The 25,388-nt window shown below is 40.7% G+C and overlaps 1 protein-coding gene across 1 annotated transcript in view; it reads left to right on the plus strand.

Annotated features, from left to right (window-relative positions):
- Nucleotides 1–3,836: 3,836 nt before the first annotated feature.
- Nucleotides 3,837–25,388, plus strand: part of ELOVL2 (ELOVL fatty acid elongase 2) — a 42,504-nt gene continuing 20,952 nt past the window's right edge. The window contains exon 1 of the mRNA XM_057399254.1: nucleotides 3,837–3,987. Coding sequence (XP_057255237.1) covers nucleotides 3,985–3,987 — 3 coding nt within the window. The 5' untranslated portion in view covers nucleotides 3,837–3,984. The remainder of the gene's footprint in view (nucleotides 3,988–25,388) is intronic.

Genomic DNA, 25,388 nt, shown 5'->3' on the forward strand with positions numbered 1-25,388 from the left:
CATCCACAATTCACAGCAAGTTACCACCACCAGGCTCCTCACAGGAGACATGCAGACAAGGAACTGTGCATACAACTGCAGTCTTTTGCAACAGCTCAGCTTCAGTTTTTGATTCAGACCTTTTGCCAGCTCTTAGCTGCCTTAATTAAATAATACAGACTATTTATATAAAGACGATAAGCAAAAGAGGGATGAGAAAAATTGATGTAAATTTATAGAATAAGAAACTATATAACTAAACTGTATATGTGACTGCAGCCAAGGACTTTCGTGGACACCTAGCAATTGCTTTCCGGCTTTAGCAAACCCTTTTAGTGTCCATACTGGCAGTATTACTTTGTTCCAGAAGAGGGTGCTAAAACATAATATTTATCTCAAAACCTGCAAAGGTGTGCAACTGCTAAGTTAAATACTTCCTTCAGCACAAGTTTATTGTGTCTTGGGTTTTATTTTACACCCTTGCAGCTAGCAATTTAATACAAGTTTTAGTTTTAGCTGTACAGACAGATCACACCAGCTATAGTTTCAAAAATGAAAAGCATAGAAAAAAGTACATTGTAGACAGAACTTTGCATACCAGATTCAAAAAAAGAGGACAAACTTTCAAATCAGTTTTGATAAATTACAGTCTTTTTGCTTCAGCCTGGTTACTCAGATTTAATTCCATGCAGTTTTATTACTGACAGTTCTCAAGCACTCACTGAGAGCTAACAGAAATTCTGTCACATTGACCTGGTAACTCCCCATGGGATCACTAGCAGAGCCGGGATCTTTAGGTACATAACCATTGTCCTGTGCCCATAAAATGAGAAAAAGAATGGGTAACCTCTTTTGTCTGAACTAGCTGCTAGAGGAAAGAAGAGGCACTTTGCCATTGAGTTGTACAGATGCTCCTGACAGGACAGTTCTGTGAAAGAGGCAGGTCCTGAGTTTAAATTCCAGGCTTTGGAGGAGATCATGATCAAGAGCAGTGCTTGGCAATGGGAGACATGTCTTGATGTCACATTTATTTTCCAAACTAAAGCTAAATACTACTGATGGACACTTAGCAGGAGCCAAGAGTTGCTGGTAGCTGGCTGATCAGTGGTACCTTGTCCACCCTGTTTCCCTCTGAGCTGCAAGGCCAATGGGACCTGGGAGCTCTGAATTCATTGCAGCTCAATAATGTTTTTCCTATGGAGCAGAGACGTTCAAAGTCTAACTGGACGCAGCTCTGGGCAGTTGACTGTAGGGGACCCTGCCTGAGCAGGAGGTTGGACCAGATGATCCCTGCCAACCTCAGGCCTCTGCGATTCTGTAAGTTGTTTGTGATGTGGTCCAACCTACAACAACCGCTATACCATCAGGACTCAAGCTAACCCCCTGTGGCATTTCATCATCACCTCAGAATGAAGTGCGGCTTTAATTGCTTCCAGTTGCTCTCCTTGGTTTTGGGGAATTTCAGCTGGAGCTATGCAATTCCATTTTTACGCATGTTGAATTTTCCACCCTTCCTTTCATGACAACATGCTATTCGACAACCAGTCAAAACTCATGTGCGTGGCAGGGCTCTGCTACGCCCAGTGCCCGGGCTCCAACTAAATGCATGACATTGCCCTTCATACAAAACTGATGAATCCATATCCTGCCACAACCATTAAATCTCCAAATTCAGGCCATTAGATAAAAGTATCAATAATACTATTACAGTTTCTTTGAGATGCCACAAGAATCCTGTTTGTTTCATATGTGGGTCTTCATTGGCTGATCAGTGGTAGGTACCTGACATTACAGTTTCAATAAAATCAATTGTTACTATGGAAGAAAATTACATTGATTAGTATTAATATAATGTGTCAGGCACAAGGAACCCTAGAAATTAAAAGTCTTTGATCTTTAGCAAAATTCAGCATGTTTCCTTTCTATTTTTGTCAAAGAAAAACAATAATAAAAATAGTTTGTATTACCCTGTTCTTAGATCTGGGTTTGGCTTGACACACTAACTCCAGCCTGTTTGGACTGTAAAGAAATGGGAACAAAAATTATGAGGCTGAAGTATTCCACTGCACTGAATCACTGCTATGTTTCTCTGTCAGTCAGCTTCCAAACTGCTCCTTGCTCCACAGCACCTATGGAAAAATCTCTTGGACAAAGAGGAAATTTTCTGCTGAGGGAACGGTTACTCTGAGGGCAGAATAGATATCAAAAGGTATTTTTTTGTCAATATTTTGAGATGGTCTGTGCTAATGCAGAAATAATTTAATGAATAACCTAACAAAAAGATAAGTTGGAGGAAAGGCTGGCAGGTCAACCTCAGGAATCATGGCAGTCCAGTTTAGACTGATACACTGGAAGCTGGAAGCTTGAGCAAACAAATTTGCATCTGTAAAAGTGGGCTAGAAGTCACACGAGGACATGCTTTCACGTGAAGCTCCTAGCAGCGTCACTGCTGGGCTGGCAGCCCTGGGAAGCCAGCCATTCTCACAGCCTTTGGTGGGTCTCAGCAGCTTGGGCCAGCAGGGATGAGGGGGGGATGAAGTAGTACATGGGCAAAGCCTACCAGAAAGGAAGTCTCAGGGTTTAGAACATCAGCACTTCATTTTGGACAAATATAGCCCATCTATACATCAAGTACACTTTAGGGTGTGAAGATGTCACCTGTCCTGCACCACACGTGGACCTCTTAGGTTATTTCTACTTCTTGAAACACTGAAACCAGGAAAGACTGTGAGCTATAGTCAATAAAACTATGGACAGAGCTGAGAGGGCAGTAATGGCAGTGCATGTCTGAACGTGTAATTTTTTACAAGTTTTAATTTATAAAATAGGATAAAAATGAAGAAGTTAAATATTTTAAGAAAGATTATTTTGATTTCAAATGCCAAATACTGCTTTATTAAAAATTGAAAAAGAAGCAGGACATTTTCAATAAGCTGTGATAGTTTAAATAAGTGTTTTATAGGAGATATAAGGCTTCATTAGCATTTAGAGCAAAAATCAGGCATGATTGAAGCCATGAAATTTTGTGTTTGTTCCACCAAGCACAAGCCTCTCCTCTTCCCCAATCATTTTCTGTTCTGTATCAGCAGTAGAGTTGTGATGGGGTCAGTACCTCCTGCCCTGCATGATTTCTACCTCTTCCCTAGCTAACTGAAATCAACATTTGCTTATCAACTCCTCCCTAATAGATCTCTGGGGAGTTGACACAGTTAGACGGTGGGGCAACATCGATCTCACTTTGGCACACTGTGTGGAGGATTCAGGGCTTCAGATCAGAGAACTTCAACTGCAAATATGAGTAAGTGCTGGGCTATAGACCGAACCCTCTGTTAAATACAACAGGGTCATGTCAGTATCACAGCAGCCAGCCCATGACCCTGTCTGCTCCCAAACCAGCCTGCCAGTGGAGACCCCTCTGAAATTAATCTGCCCAACAGTTTTGCCATGTCCATATCCACAGAGATGCCTAGGGCTGTGGTGGAGCAGCGTTGCTCAACTCATTGCCCAGAGAAGTTGTGGCTGCCCCATCCCAGGAATCGTTCAAGGTCAAGTTGGATGGGACTTTGAGCAACCTGGTTTAGCGGAAGGTGTCCCTGCCCATGGCAGGGGGTTGGAACCAGGTGGTCTTTAAGGTCCGTTGCAACCCAAACCATTCTGTGATTCTGTGGACCCCTGCTCCCTCTCAGCTATTGCATCCCCACCTCCCTGACGTTTCGCGCCACCATCTCCCTGCCCTCTTTGCGCTCCACCGGCTCCCTGTGCGCAGCGGGGACCCTCAGGGAACCCTGGGCGTCGCCGGCGGAGCGATGCTGCCGGGAGCCGGGGTCTGGGATCGGTCCCTCTCGCCATGTGTCCGCAGGCGGGGGCGGGCGCGGCGGAGCCGGGGAGGAGGCGGTGCCTTATAGCGCGGGCGCGGCGGGCAGCGCCGGCAGAGCCGAGCCGAGCCGAGCCGAGCCGAGCCGGCCGATACCCTGGACAGCGCTCCGCCGCCACCGCCCCGCCGCCATGGTGAGTGTCCCCCGCCGCCACCGGGGACCCTGAGCCCAGTTCGCTCCGTTCCCTTCCCCCGGCCCGCTCCCCGCCCGCGGTTGATTGACTGCTCTTCATGGTCCCTGACCCCCACTCCTACGGGTCCCGTTAGGGCCCTGGAGTGGGTTTGGGGTATTTGGCGGGAGGGTGGTGCGGATGCTCTGAGCTGCAGCCGCACCCACCCCACGGCCATGCACTCCGAAAACCAGGCGGCGGGAGGGCCGGGCCGTGCGGGGGCGGTCAGAGGGGGGAACCGGGCGACGGGAGCGAGCGATGTGCCCCCCCGCGCAGGCGGTCCCGCCGCCCTTCCACGCTCACGGGTTTCTCTATTTCGAGGTGCACTTGAGCTTGTTACATAAACGGCTTATTCCTGGCGGTATGCTAACAGAGCCTCTTGCGTTAGCCGCACAGTCTGTAGCGGAACACTTACTATTCTTCCAGGTAATGAATGAACAATAGAGGTTTAGGTTTCAGTTCAGCATTTTAACAGTTACAGTGGGACCATGCAGTCATCTATTGAGGGAGTAGGACCATTTCCCCATAGCACATTGTGCCTTTGCAGCCATAGTAACTTCCCCAGAGGAGCTGATCCTGTTTATAAACAGTAATGCATGAAGTGTAAGACTGACCTGACAAAGCAGAACAGTAGCATAGAGGTATTTTGCAGCCGTAAAGTCTGAGGTACAGTGGGATGAATAACTTGTCCAAGCTTGTCATATCAGAAGCTTGGAACACAATTCACAGCAGAACATAGTTTTTCCTACATATGATTTAATATTAAAAATACGTTTTACTACTTTTTTTTCCAAATGCCTTCGCATCATATATAGTAAATTCTGCCTTCTGTACATAAAAAGCCATTTGCAGTTCTCCCATATCCCACCAATTCAGACGTGAATAATATTAAAATAGTCTTTTCATTAATTAACAGGAGTCCTCTTCCTCATTGTCATGTATCCACATGCTGTCAGTATGAATCTTTTGCTCCTATGTAGTCTATTTGCAATCAACTCAGGATGATAGCAATGGAAAGACTCTAATGAATGAAGATCACGAATAGTGCAGTACCTTATGCTGCTTAGGCCCCCCTGAATGATTTTCCACTACATTATTGAATTCCTATTTCTTATCATGTAGGGTGAAACATAAACACAAAATACATGACAAAGTTACCATAACTGCACAAAGCCAAAGCTAACACCAGCCATTGATAGTGTCTTCCTCAATAGAGTGAAGGCAGTTACAACACCTGGTGTGGCAGAAGGTAATGCGCATTATTTATCAGTAACTGGTACAGCTAACATCCAGGTGCTCAGAAGTGCTGAGTCCCCTGGAAAGAAAGTTAAAATAGCCTGAGCCAGTTTAAATATTTTAGTTTGATTCCTTCCAGGACTGAGATGAAGTCAGTTACACCGGTGCAAGTCAAGGAAAGATTCACTGTCATACATAGGCATAGACAACCTTGTATTTATACTAATGGAAATGATAGCTGAGGCATACCTTTAACCTGTTATTTCTGGTTCTTAAAACTGTTTAATTAATCTCAAAAATATTCTTCAAACAGCTGTCAGCAATATACAGAAATCACCAGAGCTATTAGCAAGTTCTGCTCTTCTGTATCTCCAGTAACCTTAGTGTTGAAAAATTGCTGAGATTTCCCAAGCCTTATTAGTCACACATGCAGGCATTATGGGGGGAGAATGGAAAAATTGGGAAAAATCTGTGAGGGTGTGTGACGACTGAAGGTTGCTTTGTTCTAAAATTTGTAAAGAGTGTCCTTGGAACATTAGCTACTGAATCCAAACTCTGAACTTCTGATGAAAACTCTTGCAATTGCGCTAATATGGGGTTAAAAGTTACAGCATGTCGATGTCTAGATGGACCTGGAGCTTGGGGGCAGGGGGACACAAAGACACAGGATGATACTACCAAAGATATCGGGAGCAAATGAATGGCAAATGTAGATTTTTGACCCAAGTAGTGGAAACAGTGTTTTAACACTCCCTTCTGTAGTGGCACAGAAATGAGCACGCGTATGTTGCTAGTGTCCCTTCAACTCAACTGAGAGAGTTTCCTCAGCATCCTGGGTGTTCAGTCATTATTATTTGTAGAAAGTAGCAGAAGGAAACTTACTCTTTTTAAATCTGAAATTTCATTTTGCTGAAGCAGCAAACCACAGCATTCATCAGGCTTTAAGTGTTTCCTTGGGATCCCCACCATATGACAGCAACCACAGTGGGACAGGGTTCTTCTGTTTGTGTAGTTCATTGCGGATCTACTTCAGTGAATCTAGGTCAAATTACCCTGGCTCAGGATTTGGCTGCACCCTTGAACTTTAAACCGATTACAAATTTTGATTTGTCAGTATATTTTCCATGGGGTCACATCCCACTTTTATGGAGTACAAGAGTGTATAACCTTGCACATTGCATGACAACTAATACTTACAAAAAGGCTAGGTAACACTAAGGTAAGCATAAACATGAGATTGGTGTGAAACTGTATTTAATAGGTTCAAGTATCTGTACCCCTACAACAATCCAGTTGCAGAGGGACTATATAGGCAGGAGCTAGAATATTTTTTAAATTCCCAAGAGACTTCGGGAATTTAAGAGACTTTGATAACCAGTGTAATCTGAACTCAGTGAAGACAGGCACTAACTCTTCTAAACGTTCATAAGTATCATAGCCACCATATCAGGTATGGTGCTTGATATGGGCATACACTGATTGCAGGACATACAGAAAGGGCCCTGGACAGCAACAAATCTCTCTTCTTTGTTGGCAGTAACCAAACTAAAGCCCTGCCTAAAATACTAATTAATAATTAGTATTTCTTAATTGCCCATAGCACTTCCTGAAAGAGAATGCTGCAAAGACAATATTCCAGCCCCTGAACATTGACACGCAAACTGGAAGAGAATATTTTCTGTAGACAGAGATCAATCCAGCACAAATCCATGACTGACATGGAAACGGTGCTACAGCACCCACTCCTAACAATATCTCTCCATCTCCGTCAGTGAAAAGGCAGCAGAGTTCTGTAGCCCTGCCATCCGGAACCACAGCATCAAGTCAAAGTTATGCCAGCTGATACAGAATTAATAACCTATGAGAAAACATACTCAGAAACTGCACATAGAAAAAAGGAACATGAGTACTTGCACTGAAACTCAAAAAGATGCACTGAAGCCTTTTGCACAAGATGTGGTTGATTAAAAGTACCCTCTAGGGCCTGAAATAAGAGTCCAGTGTTTCATTTGCATAGTTAGTTACAGATACCTGCTTATCAAAATCCGCATGTTGGCCTTGGTGTTGATCTCATTCATCTCTGGGAAGATCCTTTGATTCTTTAAGACTGATCATTGTATCTTCATTACAAGCAGTCTGACCTATGAAAAGAAATGGACTCCTGTTGTTCATCAGGCACTTGATTTTATGTTCATTTAATTTAATAGCATCTCTGGATCTTATTAAAGAAAAAAGTTAATCAGATGCAAACACTTTAAAATTGAACCTCTGACTCAACTAAGAGTTAGGAAAAAACCTCCAGTAGTGTTTTCTTTAGGAATTAGTAAACCCCAGATTAATGTAGATATAAAGGGCTGTCTTATTCCCTAATCTAAGACAGCTACTTCAACAGAATCACATCATGTAGAATTTTTTCTTGATACTTTCATACCATGCTATATGAGGGTTTTGTTAATCACTGCCTATAAAACTCATTTCGAAGCTGAGACATCGGTAGGCCTCATACAAATAGAGTCCGAAGTCCGTATTCAGTGACAAAGTGCAGCCTGACTTGTAATTAAAGAAGGTAAAGAAGAAGGGAAGAAAATTAGGAGGATGAAACTAAGTGTACCACTTATTGTTCAGAGCCAGAAAGCTGCTGGCATGAGTCTGCCTTGTGAGGTAGTGGTGGAAGGGCACGAGTAGGATTGCCCACCTGCAACAGAGAAGAAACAACTTGTGAGACTACGGCCTGCAGCTCTGCCACTTTATGAATATCGCACTTCAGACTTCAAGCATACCAAATTTATCAGCCAATTTGTAAGCACCTGGCAGCAGCTGAGCTTATAAATCCATTATCTACATACACCCCCATGGCTTGCCTTATCATATGTTAAATACAGGGGCCACAGTATCTGAGAGACTGAGTCTTTACCCACAGGACTGCTGCATAGCTGGTAGGGTAGAGTTCAGTATGAAATAAAGTGAATATTTATGTCTTCTGTGGGGCTTCTTACCTCCTCAAGTAACAGCAAAAAAACAGTTGAGTTTTGAGGACTAGTTATGCTTAGATTTAGGAGGATAAAAGGGAACAATTTACATCTTCAAGAACATGATGATTAACATTATATTGGCATTAATACCGAAATTATGATTTTATATCCATTTAATAACTACTGCGTGATTTTTAAAAAAAAACAACATTAACTTATTCTGGCTAATAACTTTTAACCTGCATTGTATTTCCTCTTTCTCAGTCAAAACTGACCATGGTAAAAATATGTCACAAACTGAAGGAAATCAAACCCCATGGGGCAGAAATTTCTATATGAAGATGTTTAATTAGGTAATGAAAATTTAAGACTGTTTACATCAATGTTGGGACACATTTTGGTTTTTCCCGCTAAGAACAGCAGTTATGAAAAAGAAACGAGAATTACTTTATATTCTGTGTCATTATTTGAAAGCCAAACACAGCAAGAAATGGAAGTTGGAAGTACAGTGGCCAAGTTTTAAATAAATATCCTAAAACCAAGCATAAGGAAACTTAACAAAACCATTCTTTCCCAAGTTCTTCGAGGGCCCCTGAAGTGTACTTACCATGCATGATGCTTTGCAGCTAGCAAAGACAAACTGGTACAGAAACCTAATGGGGAGGAATAACTTACGCACATGAAGAAAAGTCTACAGCTGTTTTTATTTCCCCTATGTGACAATAACTGATGCAGTTTACAGACATTTTGTGTCATTAGGGCCTTACTGTGCAGCATAGTCATTAGCATTTTTATTTTGTTTTGAGAAAAACACCAGTCTGGGTGTTTCCATGGTATAAGGGGTTTAAGGGTTTGGGGCTTTAAAATTCCAGTTATACGTGGATTAAACTCTAGGATACCTATTATTGGTGTTAAAGGAGGAAGGGAGCTAATTAGCTTGTGCACCCTTTTATCCTGTGCCAGCAGACTGTGCCCTATGATTCCACACAATTTTAAGAAGTGTTCTTGGAGCTCATTAGCCTGATTTAGGGTTTTAAAAGAGGTAAATTTAGAACTGTTTTGGAGGAGGAGATATAAAAGAACTTCCATATGCTGTTTTTGTCTTCCTTATTAAACCTGAAAATCAACAGTAATTTCCTTCCCTCTCCACACCCAGTCTTATTTAATCATGATTGAAGTCCAAAACATGAATTAGCATTTGAAATCCAGGTTTTTGCCCTGAAGGATTTAAGGGAGAAATGGAAAGAAAAAAAAAAATAAAAAAATAAAAAGGCCCACTTGACAGAAAAAGAAGATATTTTCCTGTTAAATTGTTGGTTTGTGTTCTCAAGTGACACTTTGGAAAACACACATCGGATTCTGTTACTTTATTTCCCTCTATTATATGTGCATTTTCACAGCCACCTTGAAGTAAAAAAATACTTTGCTTCTTGTATTCTGCTCTGAGCATGGGTACAAGTATTCCAAAAAGAGAAGTGCCTTCAAACTGGCAGGAAATAAATGGTTGGCAAAGTTGTCGAGGGTGATTTCCATGTCATGGATTTGGCACGTTTTTTGGTAAGGCAGTTCTGAATAACACCATCCATACCCGCTCTCTCTTCCATTGCTGGCTGCAGCCAGCCAAGTTATTCCTATTGCAGTTTAAAAGGTCAAGTGTGAGGTTGTGCAAATTCTGCATCTGCTACAAGTCAGTATTTGTGGAGGAACAGTGTTTTATTGGGCCCAGTTTATTTTTTTTGAGTGCCTGTCAACAATCCATGCAACTGGGGGAGGGGGGGAATACGTTAATTCTATTTTCTTATATATATGCTTATCAATCTATTGTTGAAATCTCTTTATGTAATAAAGAGTTTAGTCAATTTGAACTACTGACTGGCCACTCAAAATCACCCTCCTCCCCAAATTCAGAAGCTTGTCTAATATGAAAAATAACCCATGCAATGCTTGTAGGAACAGCTGCCTCTCTCCTCTCAGCTGTTAGGACTATGTGTCTTCCTAGAGTAGCATTTCTGTGTTGATTTGCTGTACTTGGTACCAGACACTGTACTTGGTTTTAAAATCAGCCCTTTCTTACCTAGGAGTACCTCCTTTACTCAACTAGACTTCTTTCTGAGTTGTATCTTTTAATACTGACAGAAGGTTATGCACAAGCCAGACAAAACCTCCATCTTTTTAAGTTTATGGAAGAAAAAAAAATCTAAGACATCAGAAATGACGTAGATAAAAAAACAGTTCAGATTAAGAAAGAGTTCATAGGTTCCTTTCTTCTTCCCACCCTCTACTGCTGCTGAAAGCAGAAGAAGTGTCTTTTAACTTGCCTGTGTGCAGGTGGTTTCAATTTCAGCAGTTATCGCTGTCCTAATCGACACTTTATTCTATATGAGTTACTTAAGAAATCCAAATCTCTTCCCAAAAATCAGGTCCTTTCATGGGGAAAAAAAAAAAAAAAAAAAGGTACTACAGGATTTTGGATCCACCCTCAAAAGCAACCTTGGAAATTTTGCCTCTTCAAATACTGGAGCTATTGGCTTTATCTGGAAGCTCGGTGATTAAGAGCCATGAGAAGGTAGCATTGAATCAGTCCATCCCCCAAAATAGGTAAGTCAGGTATATCACACATATAGTTTTGTGGCATTGTGTTCAGTTTTCAGACCTCTCTTTCCTTTGAGGTCAATTCTCAGACCCCTATCAGGAGGTTAGTTACATCTCCTCTCTTTTTTAAATTTTATTTTTCTGATATGTGTGAAAAGCATCACAGGATATTCATGCTGCACTTTGAAAGCTGAGATATAACTTGTGATTTCTTGGTGCTGAAACACATTTGAAACTTGACTCAAGAATGGGCAAATTGTGCAGGGAAATAGAAAAGGTAGCATTTAGCTTTATTCCTCTGCAAAACATCAGTAGTTTCCCATTCCACGCGGAAAAGCAATATTGAGGACCTTTCTGGTTTAGTGCAGTTATTTCTTCCTTACTGCTGGAGACTTTGTAAGCCTGCATTTTAATAGCATCTGCAAAAAACCCTTGAAAGATGGAAGGCTATATTAGAGTTATTTTGCTTACAATAACTAAAAGGAAATTCTCACAAATATCCCCCATATTCTACCCTGGAGGGAAAAGCACCACTTTTTCCCAGCTTACATTTACTAAATTAACAGCATAATTTTATCTCAAATCAGGTATCACTGAAATATCCTCTCAGGATTACATTTAATACCTCCTCCCCCCAAAAAAATTTCTTTTTCATCAAGTGGGAAGTCATTTCCTTCTGTTTGCCAGACACCTTTGGGAAATGGCAGAGTTCAGATCAGAAAGTGTTTTGATGGGAAGGTGCAAAGTTGAAAGCCAAACCAAAGAACAGTGTCACAAGGATGGATGTAGGAGGGAAGCAGTGCAGCACCATCCCATTTTGCCTCCAAGTGCATTTTGTATGTTTAAAAGAGTATAAATATTTCAGAGTTCTGTCTCGTTAAACTTTAGGTCTTGCTTGAAACTTTCTATGTGTGCTTGCAAGCCCTTAAAGATACTCCACCACTCCTGAGCACGCAGTAGGATGATGAACATCCTGATCAGCTGGAACCAACAAAGCCATACAAGTCCCCTACTCTTCAGCAAATGCAGGTCTTCATGTGCTCTTGTTCCTTTTGAAAGGCATCTCCTCACCCCTCAGTGCTCCTCCTCCAAATATGAACACACTGCAAATGCGAGTCTCAGCAGTTCTCAGTGGATGCAATAAGGTGCTTAAAGTGAAGAAGATACAATATTGTTGAAGTCATGATGCCATGTAAATTAGCAATACTGAGCTAAATAGAAAAGTACTTGCCACAACATGGGCATTTGTGTTGCAGAAAGCAAAGTGAGATCATGAAACACCTATGATGCTTCGTGCATCAGTACAGAATTAAAAAAGGTTTGAGAATTTATTACCCAAAATGATCTTGCACTTGATTCAATAAGCCAGTTAGGGACATGTTTTGATCAACATCCAGTTGGTCCAGATCTTCAGGTTAATACTGCAGGTAACTGAGTCTAAATTACAAAGGAGAAATGTGCATAGCAGAACGAGTGTTCAATTCACTTAGAGCTCTCAAATAACACAGTGATTATACCTAGCTGGGAAAAGTACCAAAGGACATCTTCAGACATGACATCCTGGTTTCTAAGCATCTTCCTAAATGAAATAATTTCAAATAGATGGATTTTCTTTAAAAACAGTAATATGTACAATTCTTTTATTTTACTTGCCTACTTAACTCTCACAGCTATCACACATTTGCTCCCTCAGCACATTTACAGATCACACAGACTTAAACAGAGATGTATATTTCCTGCTATAGTCTGTTTTCCAGGGTAAAGTCTCTTGTTGCTCCTTTTTATTGTAACACCTTAATTCTTTATCTAATAGCTAGATTTACCACCATTACCTTTGCTATTTCTGTCTGACATGTTTTACTGGGAAATAATTATTCTGTGTATGCTAGTTAGGGTTTTTGAGGGGGGGTTGTTTTTGGGTTTTTTTAGGATAGACCTTTCCCATTATCTGTCTTTAAGGATATCTGTAGTGATATTTAAATCAGCTGCAGGTGCCATCAATGCTGCTTCTAACTTGTCCTGTAAACCAAATGTATGTATTGCATTTACTTACAAGAAACTGTCATCTCTTCAAATAGCGATTGCCAATAACACAGATTTAATGCTAAAGAAGTGATGCTTTCCCTTCTTTAAAATGGTAGCAAAACTAAAGGGACTTGGAGCATCTGCTTCACTTGATGGAAACCTGAGCTCATGAGGATATTCATTTTCTGGAAAGAGGTATCTGATCTGTGCCTGTGATGTATATCAGGTCTCAGACAGTTCAAGTTGACCTTGCCAGCAACTGTTTTCCTTCTGCGTGCTATCTGTCCACTACAGGGCAGAGCTGAACATCATCGATACTTAACCATGGAGGGAACCAATCTTTTTCCACACTATCTCTATCCTTATAGTGGCTCTTCACTCTAAGAATCACTTAGTGACTAAATCAGCCAAGACAGGTGTGGCAGTTACCGCAGTTCTCATGTAGATGTTATGTCACATGGAAATTCCAAGCTTCAATGACACTTGATTTTACAGGTCAGCTTAGGCTGATCCTGTCAGATGAAGAAGCCTCTGAATGATGAAGAAAGCTGTGTGAGAAGCCTTTACTAAGAAAGCTGATCTTCTAATACTGGACATAATCATAAAGACACACAATGTTTTGCAAGACCAGCATACCCATTGAAGCTCTGAATGTCTTCTAATTATATTTTCTTTCCATAAATTCAGGTATTATGACATGCACATCCTTTAGAATTTTCTGGTTTTACTTCTTTAAACCAGCAGTTACCTGTGAGCAATATCTAGCATCAAACGATAAATTAGAAGATAAAGGACAATTAAAATTCATAAGCTTGAAATGTGTTTGATTTTAAGTTTAGCATACAGCTATTAAATTTTATAAGCAAATATTTTGACCTAAAACCACAGGTTTCTTTCCCAGAGTGAATTATACTCATAACTCCCCAATTGAAAAGCTTTCTGTACTGAGTTTTGTACCTGCATCTGTCACACAGCAGTTAAACTGTTTAGTACATGAGTAATGACCTCGAAGTGAAATTGAAAGGCTTTGCATGTGGTGGAAGATTAAGGCTGAAACCTTAGAAGACGGGATCTGGGCTCTCTAATCCACAGCAGCATGCTACAAACACCTCCTTCTCTTCCATTCTTTTCCTTCCCCTTTTTCCACCTACATTCCTAAAAGTGATTCAGTAAAGGTTCTATGCATTTGGGCAGCAGCTACAAGAAATGGTGTAGCAAATGGCTTCAAACCAAGAAAATCCCATTTCTCTAATGGGCAAATAATTGCAACTGGATTTCTTTCACCCAAACCTTAAGAATGAGAACAAATCTGTAAACTCAGCACTGTTACTTTTAAGGATGTGGGTAAAGCAAACTAAAACATAACCAATTTTACCAGTCTTTGAACAGAGAGCAATGGAAAGAAAACACACACGCACAAACAATAACGTGCAGCACTAAGCTACTTTACCAGTTTCCTTGTTTCTGAGTTTTGAAGAGAAACTAAAATACAAGGACTCCACTCCCAGCAGTGGATCCATAGTGAGTCTGGACCATCATACCCATGTGAAGCTCTGCTGGTCTCTTCAGCATCCAGCATTGCATTTACACCTATATGTTGGGTTATAACTATGCAATGAGTACCCCCCCACCCCACTAGGGAACTTCCAGACTTCCAGGTCTGTTCCCATATGTCAAGGGAATGGGAATATGTCCTGGTTTATACCTCAATTCAATAACTTCAGCAGGTTACCAGGGTATGTATCAGGGTAGATTTTGATACATTGGGAAGGTAGCTAGCCCAGCTTGAGTAAATGTTCATAGGACAGTTTTTTACAAAGGAAATACAGCTGGGCAGAATTCATCTCACTCAATAGCTTTATGTGAGGATTAAATAAGACCTTCAGTAGAGGGGTTTGGAAACAAAACATACACACAGGCATTATTACAGGTCTGGGTTTGTGGGTTTTAATCCCACTTTCTTCTTTCATGGTTTTCTAACTCTACAGAGGTCAGCAATAATCTTAACTTACAATATTCCTTTTAAATATAATTCTAGTTTTACTGAGGCAGTGAAAAGCTTGGAAACATGACTGTAATCTTTAGAAAATGTAAATTTATGAAAACAAGAACTCTGTGGTTTAGCTCAGTAAAAATGCGGGATGGAAGGAGCTTCATTTGGGAGATCTATGCTAAAGAAGTCACTATGAAAGCCAACCAAATATGTGAACATCTGTCTGCTCCTGTTCCAGCTGTGCCAGCAGATGAGATTACTGCTCCCAGTCACACAGCACCATCCCTTTGCTGCAGGTCACTGTCCTGCATGGCTCTTCACATGAGCTCTGCATAACATACTTTAAGAGGTTCTGTTTGGATAGTTTCAGTTATCCAGAGTCACTTTATCTGAAATCTGCAACAGCTGTACAACCAGCACTGCCAAGAAGTCCATAGTGGTGTTCCCATCCCAGGAAAGCACAGCTAAGAAGCTGATGCACTGGAACCCAATTCTCCAGCCAGCACAGCAACTCTTGTGGTGTCTAAAACACAACAGCTCTCTAGCTCCGATTTGGTTTGTATTTATGTTCATTAAGAGTTCAATGCAGTTTAGTGACTGCATCAGCTGGAGATGGTTTTGTTCATGAGGATGAAAGCATTTACAGGACCATCATTTTTTGTCAGAAAAACTAAGTTTTTCTGTATTTCTCTGTTTTCTCCCAGAAGTTTTTATACTTAAAACATTCTTCTGGACACATTCAGTACTTATGGCAATTTTAAAATACCTCAGGAGCATAGTTTTAATCGTAGTGAACTTCAGAAATTCGTAATACATTGACTATAAATATAGTACACAGTTAGGTGTGCTGCATTTATTTTCTTGTGTACAGTACCTTTAGCATTATATATATACACACACACACATGAAGTCCATTTTACCTTGTACATCCTGACTTGGTTTAAAACAGGTATTAAATAACGTATATGTATATAGCTGTCAAGTTTTCCAGCAGCTCAGAGTCTTTTGTTTCTTTTATGTGCTTCATAGGCCTGTATTTAATCTTCTGCCACTGCTGTCCTTAGCAAAAGCATGCCTATAAAGGGAATTAGCTTTGCATGAAAGACTTAATTAAACAATTATTTAGTTAATATTTTACAAGTTGAGTTTCTGACATAGAATTTTCTGAAGGGCTGCTGACAATTGTCTGTTAATGAGTATAAGACATAAAGAAAAAACCCTAAGGCTTTATTTTTATGTTTATATTTTTTTATTTTAACATTTTAATTTAACGTCTTTAAAAAAGAAAACCACAGGGCCCTACCTTTGTGTCTACCCAGAGATGCTAGAAATGCTACCCAGGCAGGTTTTCAGATACTCCTGCCTTGTTCCCCCTCATCACTAGCACAAGCTGTTTAAGAAACTCAGGCAAAACCATTCAGTGGGAAGGAGCCCAAGCCAGGGAACATGTTTTAGAAATCCCTTTTGATCCTCCCTGCCTGTAACAGGAGGGGCAAGCAGCCCCTTGCACATTAATCCCCACCATGGGGACACAGCGTTACGTTGCAGACATCTGGGACCGCAACCAAGAAACCTACTTCTTGGGCATAGAGTGCCCTTTGTCCTCCTGTGCTGCCAGGATTGTGGGAAAGCCAGAGCTCTTGCTTTTGGCGTTTAGGGTTTTTTTAAGGTTCATTGTCTAACAAGCCAGGAGATCCTGTGCAGAGGCTTAGGATCCTCTATTTATCTTGGATCCTGAAGTTTGTTACAGTAGAAAATGAAGAGATTTTCACAGTACTAGAAAGGGTATGTTTTCTGTGTTGGTCGCTTTCTCCAGAAAAATGGCCAAACATATATGCCAAGTACAAAATAAAGGCCAGCATGCATTATACCAACTTAGGAAATCAGCTTCTCAGCAGTAACAAAATCTGTCTGCAAATAGCAAGGAAAACAAAATAATCATGATACAGCATACTGAGAAAACTGAGATGCCTCACAGACTTGTTGCTGTAATTCTCCCCTGCCATTTCATCTACTCCCTATCCCCATCTTATCTATTAACTTTATTCTAAATTTAGGCTGCAAGCTTTTGTTGCAAAAACTGTGTAGTTGTGTACATGGCAAATGTTGGGCAGACACTGTACACCCAGGCATATCTTTGGGGAATATTCTGTTCCCAACCCAAATCATCTGGTAAATCCAAAGCCTTAAAATGGTAATTACCCTCCTTTGCTCTGGTAGAATTATTTTCCCATGCTCCTCAAAGTGCAGCTGGCTGTCTTGGTCTTATACAATGAGAAGTGATATACTGCTTTATTTAATGAATTACATAGATTGGTTAGGCATCCTTTACCCAGTCTAGTTGTTTGGAAACAGGTATGCTAAGCTGTGCAGGCTTGTATATTGCTGATACTGATTTGTCTTCCCAGCTCCTTGCGAAGTTGCCAAGAGCTGAGCAGTCCATTAAGGAAGCCACCATAACAGAATTAGCTTCTCTCTAAAAAACACCTCATTAGGATTCTTTGCTTATAGCTTAAGGACTTTCCTGCTCCAAAGGAAACTTTCTCTTATTGAAGCCAAGGCCAGCTCCCAAAGATTGTTGCTTTGCCAGAGAAAGTTATTTATTCACTCAGGCTATTAGAAGGAGGCAGAATTTTTACCTGCTCTTTCATTTTTTACTTATTTCCTTTTTTATTTATTCCCTCACAGTCATACAGTCTTGGCACATCATCACTGATAGGAATTATGCTCCCTCCCAGATCATACTGTCATTTTAAATCTGATTCTTAGAGCAAAGGAAAAATTAGGTCAATAATTGCTACCATTTTCTTGGGAACTGACATGCCGCATCTGAGGTCTCCCAAGAGAAATCTTCTTTAATTACAAGTTAAGCTGATGTTCCCCTGTGTAGCACATAGAATTGAGCAGGATTACTTTTAAAAGGATTGCCCTGATCTGCTTTGGTGACAGTTTCATTTTGAAATTCTGATAACAAGCAAGATGATGGATTATAGAGATATGGTTCTCAGGAGTGCAAACGACTGACACACGTTGCAAATTGGGCCACAGCAGCAACCCTTCTCTCCTGCTTTTCCTTTAAGGCCAGAAGAGTTCTATTGTGAGCAGTGTGATCACCATGTGTTATTTTGGTGATTACGCAATATAATTGTAAAGAACAGAGCGAAAAAACTTGGAAATTTTAGAATCCTGAAAGCAGTGATTCCAGAAAGGGAATTGGAGACAATGTGACACTCAGCCTTTTGCAGGATAAAAGAATGAAAATATGTGTAATAGGCCAAATGCTTTCAAGTACTTGAATTATGAATAGATTTTGGGAAACCAATAAATATTAATGGGTTCTTAAATCACTTTTATTCTAACCCCTGCAATTGTAGTGCAGAAACCTTCCTATTTCCTTTTCCTTGCACTTAAAAAAAAAAAACAGGAACAACAAACCAAAGAGCTGATTAATTTTGCAAAAGCAATTTATCTCACGATATATGATCTGACAGTAGCATGGTCATAAAATAAGGCTTACCTTATTTTATGTGAGAAACTAATGTTTTCTCTGACTCCTAGCACATTGCATGGTCTTAAAGCAAAGACTGAAGTCTGAAATAGCTTACAGACTTACAGTGTGTTTGTATACAGTTTTGTTAAAATTGTTGTCTCTTACTGCTTATTCACCTTTGGTGTTGATGGTGCTTCAATCTGAATTGAGTCCTGACAGAAGCATTAAAGCAGATATTCCTCCACCTAGGTCCTTAGTCCCGTGCATTGGATAAATATGTGTAGCACTGAGCAGGACTGCAAAATCAAGTGGAAAAGAGACCTCTTGCTAAACAAAACTGAAAATCCCAAGGCATAAGGAACCTAAATATTAGTGCCATTTCTCCAGAAGTGAAAATCTTGAAGTATGTTGGCTTTAGTAGGCCACCATATCCCTTAATGCTCTCTGTGACTAATACTCTGAGAGCCATAAGATGTCTAAGCAGGGGCTTGTTAAGAGAGCTGTGTCCTCTGACTCTTTATGTCGGCCAGCTAAACTCACACTCCAGAAGTGGACGGGGAAGTCTTTCAACCTCAAGGTCATCTTCTTCCCTTTCACCAGAAGGAAAGCACTTTATTTAAACTACTGAAGATAACACAGGAACAGATAATGAAGGATGGGGTTAGCTTTCTGCCACCAGCTGTTTGAGCAGAAAATGTGCCAAATACCTTCTGTCTTTTCTCTGTGCAAGCAGAGATCTGCCCATGGGAGCTGTTGATTTGAGACTCTCTGCTGTTTCTCCACTCTAGGCAATGAGGAGGGATGTTTCCCAGGCTCACAGTTTCTATTGCTTTAATGTTCCAGTCTGGTTTGGGGGTGAAACACATGCAAAAAGAACTCTCAGCACAAGTGGAAATGGAAAAAGGTGACATTATTCACCAGAGGTATATGGAGACCACAGGGAAGCTTGGTTTAGGTACAAGTTTGCCAAGAGACCTGTTTATAACTTGCCAAAGAATGGAGGTATATTATTAAGAGGAAAGATTGCTGCTGAACTGTTGCAATCACCTCCAGCAAGGCAGAGACCATTTTAAGTATGACAATACAAACTGGAAACCCACTGACAGACTAGACAGGGGGCAGGTGTGAACAGCAATATCACAGGAACACCTAGCACGCTGGCTGCTGCTTTTACATGGGTACCACTTTCTTACCTTGGGTCTGTTTGCAAGGGGAACAGCTTGTGTAGGTACCCAGCTCCAGACACAGCCACTGGCTGTAAATCACGGGGGGGGGGGGCAGAAAGCTTAGATACCACCCTCCAGAAAGGGAGCTTCTGTACCCTCTGCAAGCCCACCTGCACGCACAGGGAAGGCAGCCAGGTACTCAGGTCTTGTGTCTTGCATAGAGAGCTTGGATGTCTCGCCTGGGACCATGGAGCTCATCAAGACACCTTAGCATCGCCACCACAACACTACACCCCAGACCTCTTTGCAGATTTAACTCTTCCTTGCAAGATATGTTTGAGTAGAGAGAATACAGAACTAAAATCAAGATGAAATTTAATTAATTCAGTTTGCCTGTGTAAACAGCATCTCCTAGCACACTTCTGGTGACTTAGGTAAATCTGCCCAAGCTTTAGGCTTGGTGCAGAGAGTGCTGGCAGCCTACCACTTTCCTGTGAGTATTGCTAAACCACATGGTGAATTTCTCTAAACAGCAATTAAGTAAGAGAACCTTTAGACACAAGTGCTGTCACTTCAAAGTTACATGAACACAATTCAGAGGAGAAACTATATATTCCAGGGGAAAACAAATCTATTTTTCAAAGTCAAGCCACCTAGACAGGTCAAATGCAGTAACTACTGAAGATAAAACCTCTGGCTACATTTAGTTGTGCCTTTCTTTATCAAACTTTACATCCTTCTATTAATTTTTCACATCAGAAATTACAAACCAGTCTTCTTATTGAGGAATCCACTGAAAACATAGCATTTTCTTGCAGGTAGTACAACCTGAGCAGCTATTAAAACAAAAATCTGTGAGTCTCCCTTTCCTTTGCAGCTACCATCCTCTTACCTTTTTTCACCCTCATTAACACCAACTCAGCTTTCTTGGTAGTGACTAAATCAGCACAGGAGAAGATGTTCAGCACTTTTGGCTGTAATCACTGTTCAAACAGCTGTTCTCAATCCCCTCTAGAGAAAACCAGCTTATTTGATGAATCAGCTCCCCCACCAACTTACTTTGTCAGATAACAGGCAGGGCTGCAAGCTACCAGCCTCATGTAGGATGCTAACTTGCAGTTGGTATTTCCAAATGCATGCAAAAATAACCCTTAGCTGCAAAGATATTGCCCTTTTTGTTACAAAAAGTGCTGAATTTGGTAGTGTCAACTGGAAAATATCCAGGCATTTGTATATATGTGTACATCTATTTGTATATACGTGTATAAGCTTTAGCTGTAGAATGGGGCATATATGGCAGAGTATGAGAAAATAATAGCAATAAAATATAATCTGGTTGAAAAACATTGAAAATCAGATAAATTTTCAGACTGGACATGTCTCTTACTGAATTCTTTTAGAAAGAATATGTTTCTTAACTATAAGCAGTGTTATTCTTTGTTACCTTCAAAGCTGGTCTTGAAGTCTTTTAAATAATTTACTGACAACAATAACAAGATTTTTTTTTTCCTGGAGTGCTTACAGTTTATTGCGAAAGCCTTTAGAAGAAAGGAAAAAAGAAAGAAACTTAGGAAGACCATTCATTTTTTATTTTGTGCTAAAGCTGGAACAGCCCTCTTGCTTTTGCTCCACTGTATCATGTTTTCCAGAGACTTTTTGCATTAATTCAAATATATTGCACAACTTGTGTTTCCAAAACAAAGATATAGCTCTCTATTCTTGGAATTCTAAAAGAATAACTTTAGGTGGAGTCATCAGTAGTTCTTTTTACTAGCTATTCATGGCTATTTTCCACAGAACAGGAGCTTTACCAAACATTGTTCACATATGGGCACCTGTCTGGACCTGCACCATTGCTGCAGTACTGCTCGGCTTCGGTCTCTTCTATCACATCACATTATATGCCTTTGTAGGACAGATCCAGTTACAGAATTATGCTGGCTTTGCAACGCTGCTTTTTGGGAAGGAATTAGGCAGTGAGGTTTCTACAGTAGCAAAAACATCCCATGCAGATGTATCTTACATTGGCAAAAGAGCCCTTTAGCCAGCCCGGTTTACCAGAGTCAGGGAGCTGTGCTTCTACTAGGAGCTCTGGCAACATAGCTGTGCTGACTAAAGCTTTGTAATGTAGCTAGCTCCTAATTTTGGTCAGCTATCAGCATCAGAGATTCAGGCATCAAAATTAGTTCCTTTAAACATGCTGATAAATTCAGACTAATTCCAATACTGCCCAGTCGCTGGCTGTTTACAGAGTAGAAATTTTCAGGGAATTGAGGAAAAGTTGCCATCTAAATAATAAAAATCACCATACTGTTAATATATGTATTTTCTACCATGGTTGTTTCAAACATCACATTTGCTTCCAGGAAGTGTATCAGAAAGCAGAGTGTAGCACTCATTTCTGGTTGGGTTTTTTGGTTTTTTTTGAATTCTGAAATAAGATCTCTTTTTATACAGAGTATTATAATTTCGGTAAAGCTGTGTAAGAACAAGCAAATTATCTCAGAATTTTGAGATACTGAATGACATTCAGGGCTGCATGAAAAACAAAACAAAACAAAAAACCCAATACCAATACAGAAGGTTTTCAGATAGCATCAGTGAGACTGAATGCAATTTACTCATCTGCAGAAAGTTTATTTCAGAAAGCCATTCAAATTCTGCATAATCAAACAAAAAGCCTCACAAATTTCTGCACAGATTATACTTCTTTTACTGAAACTATTAGGAAACCAGTGGACATTGGTCTCCCAGTGAAGACAAACACTAACAAAGACAAATAAGTATAGAAGGGTTATTTTCCCATACCTGCTGACTTCCATATAGTATTTTAAGTGCAATCAGCATGACAACAGTAATTCACATATGTGTACTGTGCTACTTATTCACCTCAATTTCTGTTGCAAAAATGTTGAAACACGTTAGAGATCTCTATGTTATTTTATGCTCCCTCCCCTCTTTCCATTTGATTTGCTCAGATAACCTGATGCCTTTTTCATAGCTGTAGGTAAACAGATCTTCCACAAATCTGTCCAAAATCCTGCCCAAATGCTGGCTTGCCAATACGCAGAGCAATGTCCTGTACAACAGAAGGAAAAACATGAAATACACATTAATCTTTAGCCTTGTAACTCAAATACCTTCATTGATAAAGGCTATTACAGGGATTTGCCAGAGAGAAGTGAATTTGAGCATGTGGTTTTGTTCAAGCTGGTTTTATTTGCTTTTCTTCAGAAATAAACCAGATCATGTTGAGCAAGACATTTACATCTAATCTGCTCAGAGGCACTATTAAGGACATGTTTTAAAACCCAGAAATTTGGTGTGGTCTCTGGTAACTGTGTTGACAGGAAGATGACAAGACCAGTCACTTAAAATGACCTACCTTTTTTACAGTAATGTTGGGATTTTTTTTAACTATTAGTAATAGTATTAGGTATATAAACAAACATATTTTCTTTAACAACCCTGTAAATCTGTATCGGATAAATCTCTATTTTTGTTCCTGTAAACAAAGATATGCTGTAAAAAAACTAAAAGGGAGGCAAATTCTTAAGAAGTATATTTATTTCTTCTGTTGCACCACCCAGAAAAATTTCTACTCTCAAATCAGTGAAAGCAAACCAGGCACTGGATTTATGCAGTGCTAATTAAGATAGACCAGAGTGAAGTTGGGAGCTGCTACAAGTCCCCACTGTGTCATTTAAGCACATTCACAGGTAGGTAGATTTCACTTTAGACCAGCTCATCTGATCAGCATTCTGTCTGCTGATCCTAGCCAGGTCTAAGAGGTCAACTGTCACAAGCCGGATCAGTGATAACAGTAACCTACACAAAAAAACAATCTTGGTGCATTTTGCAGATGACACCAAGCTGGGTGAGAGCGTTGATCTTCTTGAGGGTAGGAAGGTTCTACAGAGGGATTTCAACAGGCTGAATCAATGGGCTGAGGACAACTGTATGAAGTTCAGCAGGGTCGGTGAGGGACCCTACACTTGGGTCACGACAACCCCATGTAACACTACAGGCTTGGGGAAGAGTGGCTGGAAAGCTGCTTGGTGGAAAGGGACCTTGGGGTGCTGATTGACAGAGCTGAACATGAGCAGCTCATGCTCAGGCAGCCAAGAAGGCCAACAGCATCCTGGCCTGTATTCCTTGTTGAGTTCTGGGCCCCTTACTACAAGAGAGACATTGAGGTGCTGGAGCGGGTTCAGAGAGGGCAACAAAGCTGGTGAAGGGTCTGGAGCACAACTCTTATGAGGAATGGCTGAGGAACTGGGAGGTTTAGTCTGGAGAAGAGGAGGCTCAAGGGGGACCTTATCACTCTCTACAACTGCCTGAAAGGGGGATTGAGAGAGGAGGTGGCTGGTCTCTTCTCCCAAGTGGCAAGTGATAAGACAAGAGGTAATGGCCTCAAGCTGCACCAGGGTAGGTTTAGACTGGGTATTAGGAAAAACTTCTTCACTGAGAACATAATCAGTCGTTGGAACAGGCTGCCCAGGGAAGTGGTAGGATCACTGTCCCTGGAGATATTTAAAAAATGTGTAGACATGGTGCTTAGGGATGTGGTTTAGTGGTGAATTTGGCAGTGCTAGGTTTACAGTTGGACTTGATGATCTAAAAGGTCTTTTCCAACCTAAATGATTCTTTGACTCTATGATTTAGTTCTTTAAGTATTTATTCTGCTTTTTCTCCTTAATAATTATTCCACAATTCTAATTCCTCCATCTGTTAGAAGAATTCAGACCCTAATGGCTATTTCAATGCAGCTGAGAACAGATTTTTCTGCAGTATTTTAATATAAAAGGAATATACATGGTTTATTACTTTGTTCTTGATATGTAAAATTTATTTATATAAGCATGAAAGCAAGTAGCTTTGTATGCTCATTCCTGGAAGTCACTTGAATCCATAAGTGTGTCTTTCCTAAACCAGTGTGTTAAGTCTCACCGCAAAACCATCAAGCACAGGGGTAGCCCTTTCAAATTAATGCAGCAGGTAGACATATCATAGACAAACAGCTGTCTGGCATTCCCCAAATGGCAGTACCATCATCATGAAATAATAGCAGAAAAACTGCATAGTTCCAGGAAGTCAAAATGGAAGCAGATCTTTTGCACAGGTCCCACATTTGGAAATGGAGCCACTTCCTACGACAGAGTCATCCTTAGGCTGCGGAGGAAACTGTCTCATATAGAGAAAATACCTTTTTTCAGGGGCAGGAGTCAGGACCCCTTCCTAAAAGATATTTTAGTTTCCTCAGTGCTGCAAAGTATGAAAAATATTTTTGTATTATGAATATCATGTTTTATTCTTTCCTTTTTCAGAGCAATTCCTTTGCTTTGTGTTAAATAGCTCTCTATAGATATACTTTTAGGTTTGGGTTTGTTTTTTTTTGTCTTTTTTTAAAGATAAGATGAACACTGCACCATCTTGCAGAGAGAGATCTCTATAGCCTGAGATGCTGCCATGTATTTGCACAAAATGCGTCACATTCACACAAATTCACACAAACCTCTTGCTGCCGTGTATTCGCACATGTGTCCATTTTGAACATCCTAAGGACCAAAAAGTAGGAGAAGAAGAAGCACAATGGCTCTGGGAGCACCAGGAGCTTCTCACTGTGCAGACCACAACCCAGCCTCATCTGGGGAATGCAGAAGTCAGGACTGGAACTGCCAGGGTGCAAATGTGGTTACTCATGAAGCAGAGCTGCTAATGGTGACTGTAGCCCAGGCTGATGTGGAGATACCTGTCATTCAGAGGCACACACAGCCCTTGGCAGCTCTTGTGCTGTGGAGATGTTCAGTGTCACTCCGTGTCTGTCTTCTCAGCTTGGCTGTATTTGCTCAGTGCTGAAATTGATTCATCAAGCACAGGAGGGCATTTTT

This window comes from Pezoporus wallicus, unplaced genomic scaffold (genome assembly GCF_028554395.1).
Source record: "Pezoporus wallicus isolate ANWC-B61680 ecotype Strahan unplaced genomic scaffold, APGP_CSIRO_Pwel_v1 contig_818, whole genome shotgun sequence".
In the NCBI taxonomy this organism is placed as follows: Eukaryota; Metazoa; Chordata; class Aves; order Psittaciformes; family Psittacidae; genus Pezoporus; species Pezoporus wallicus.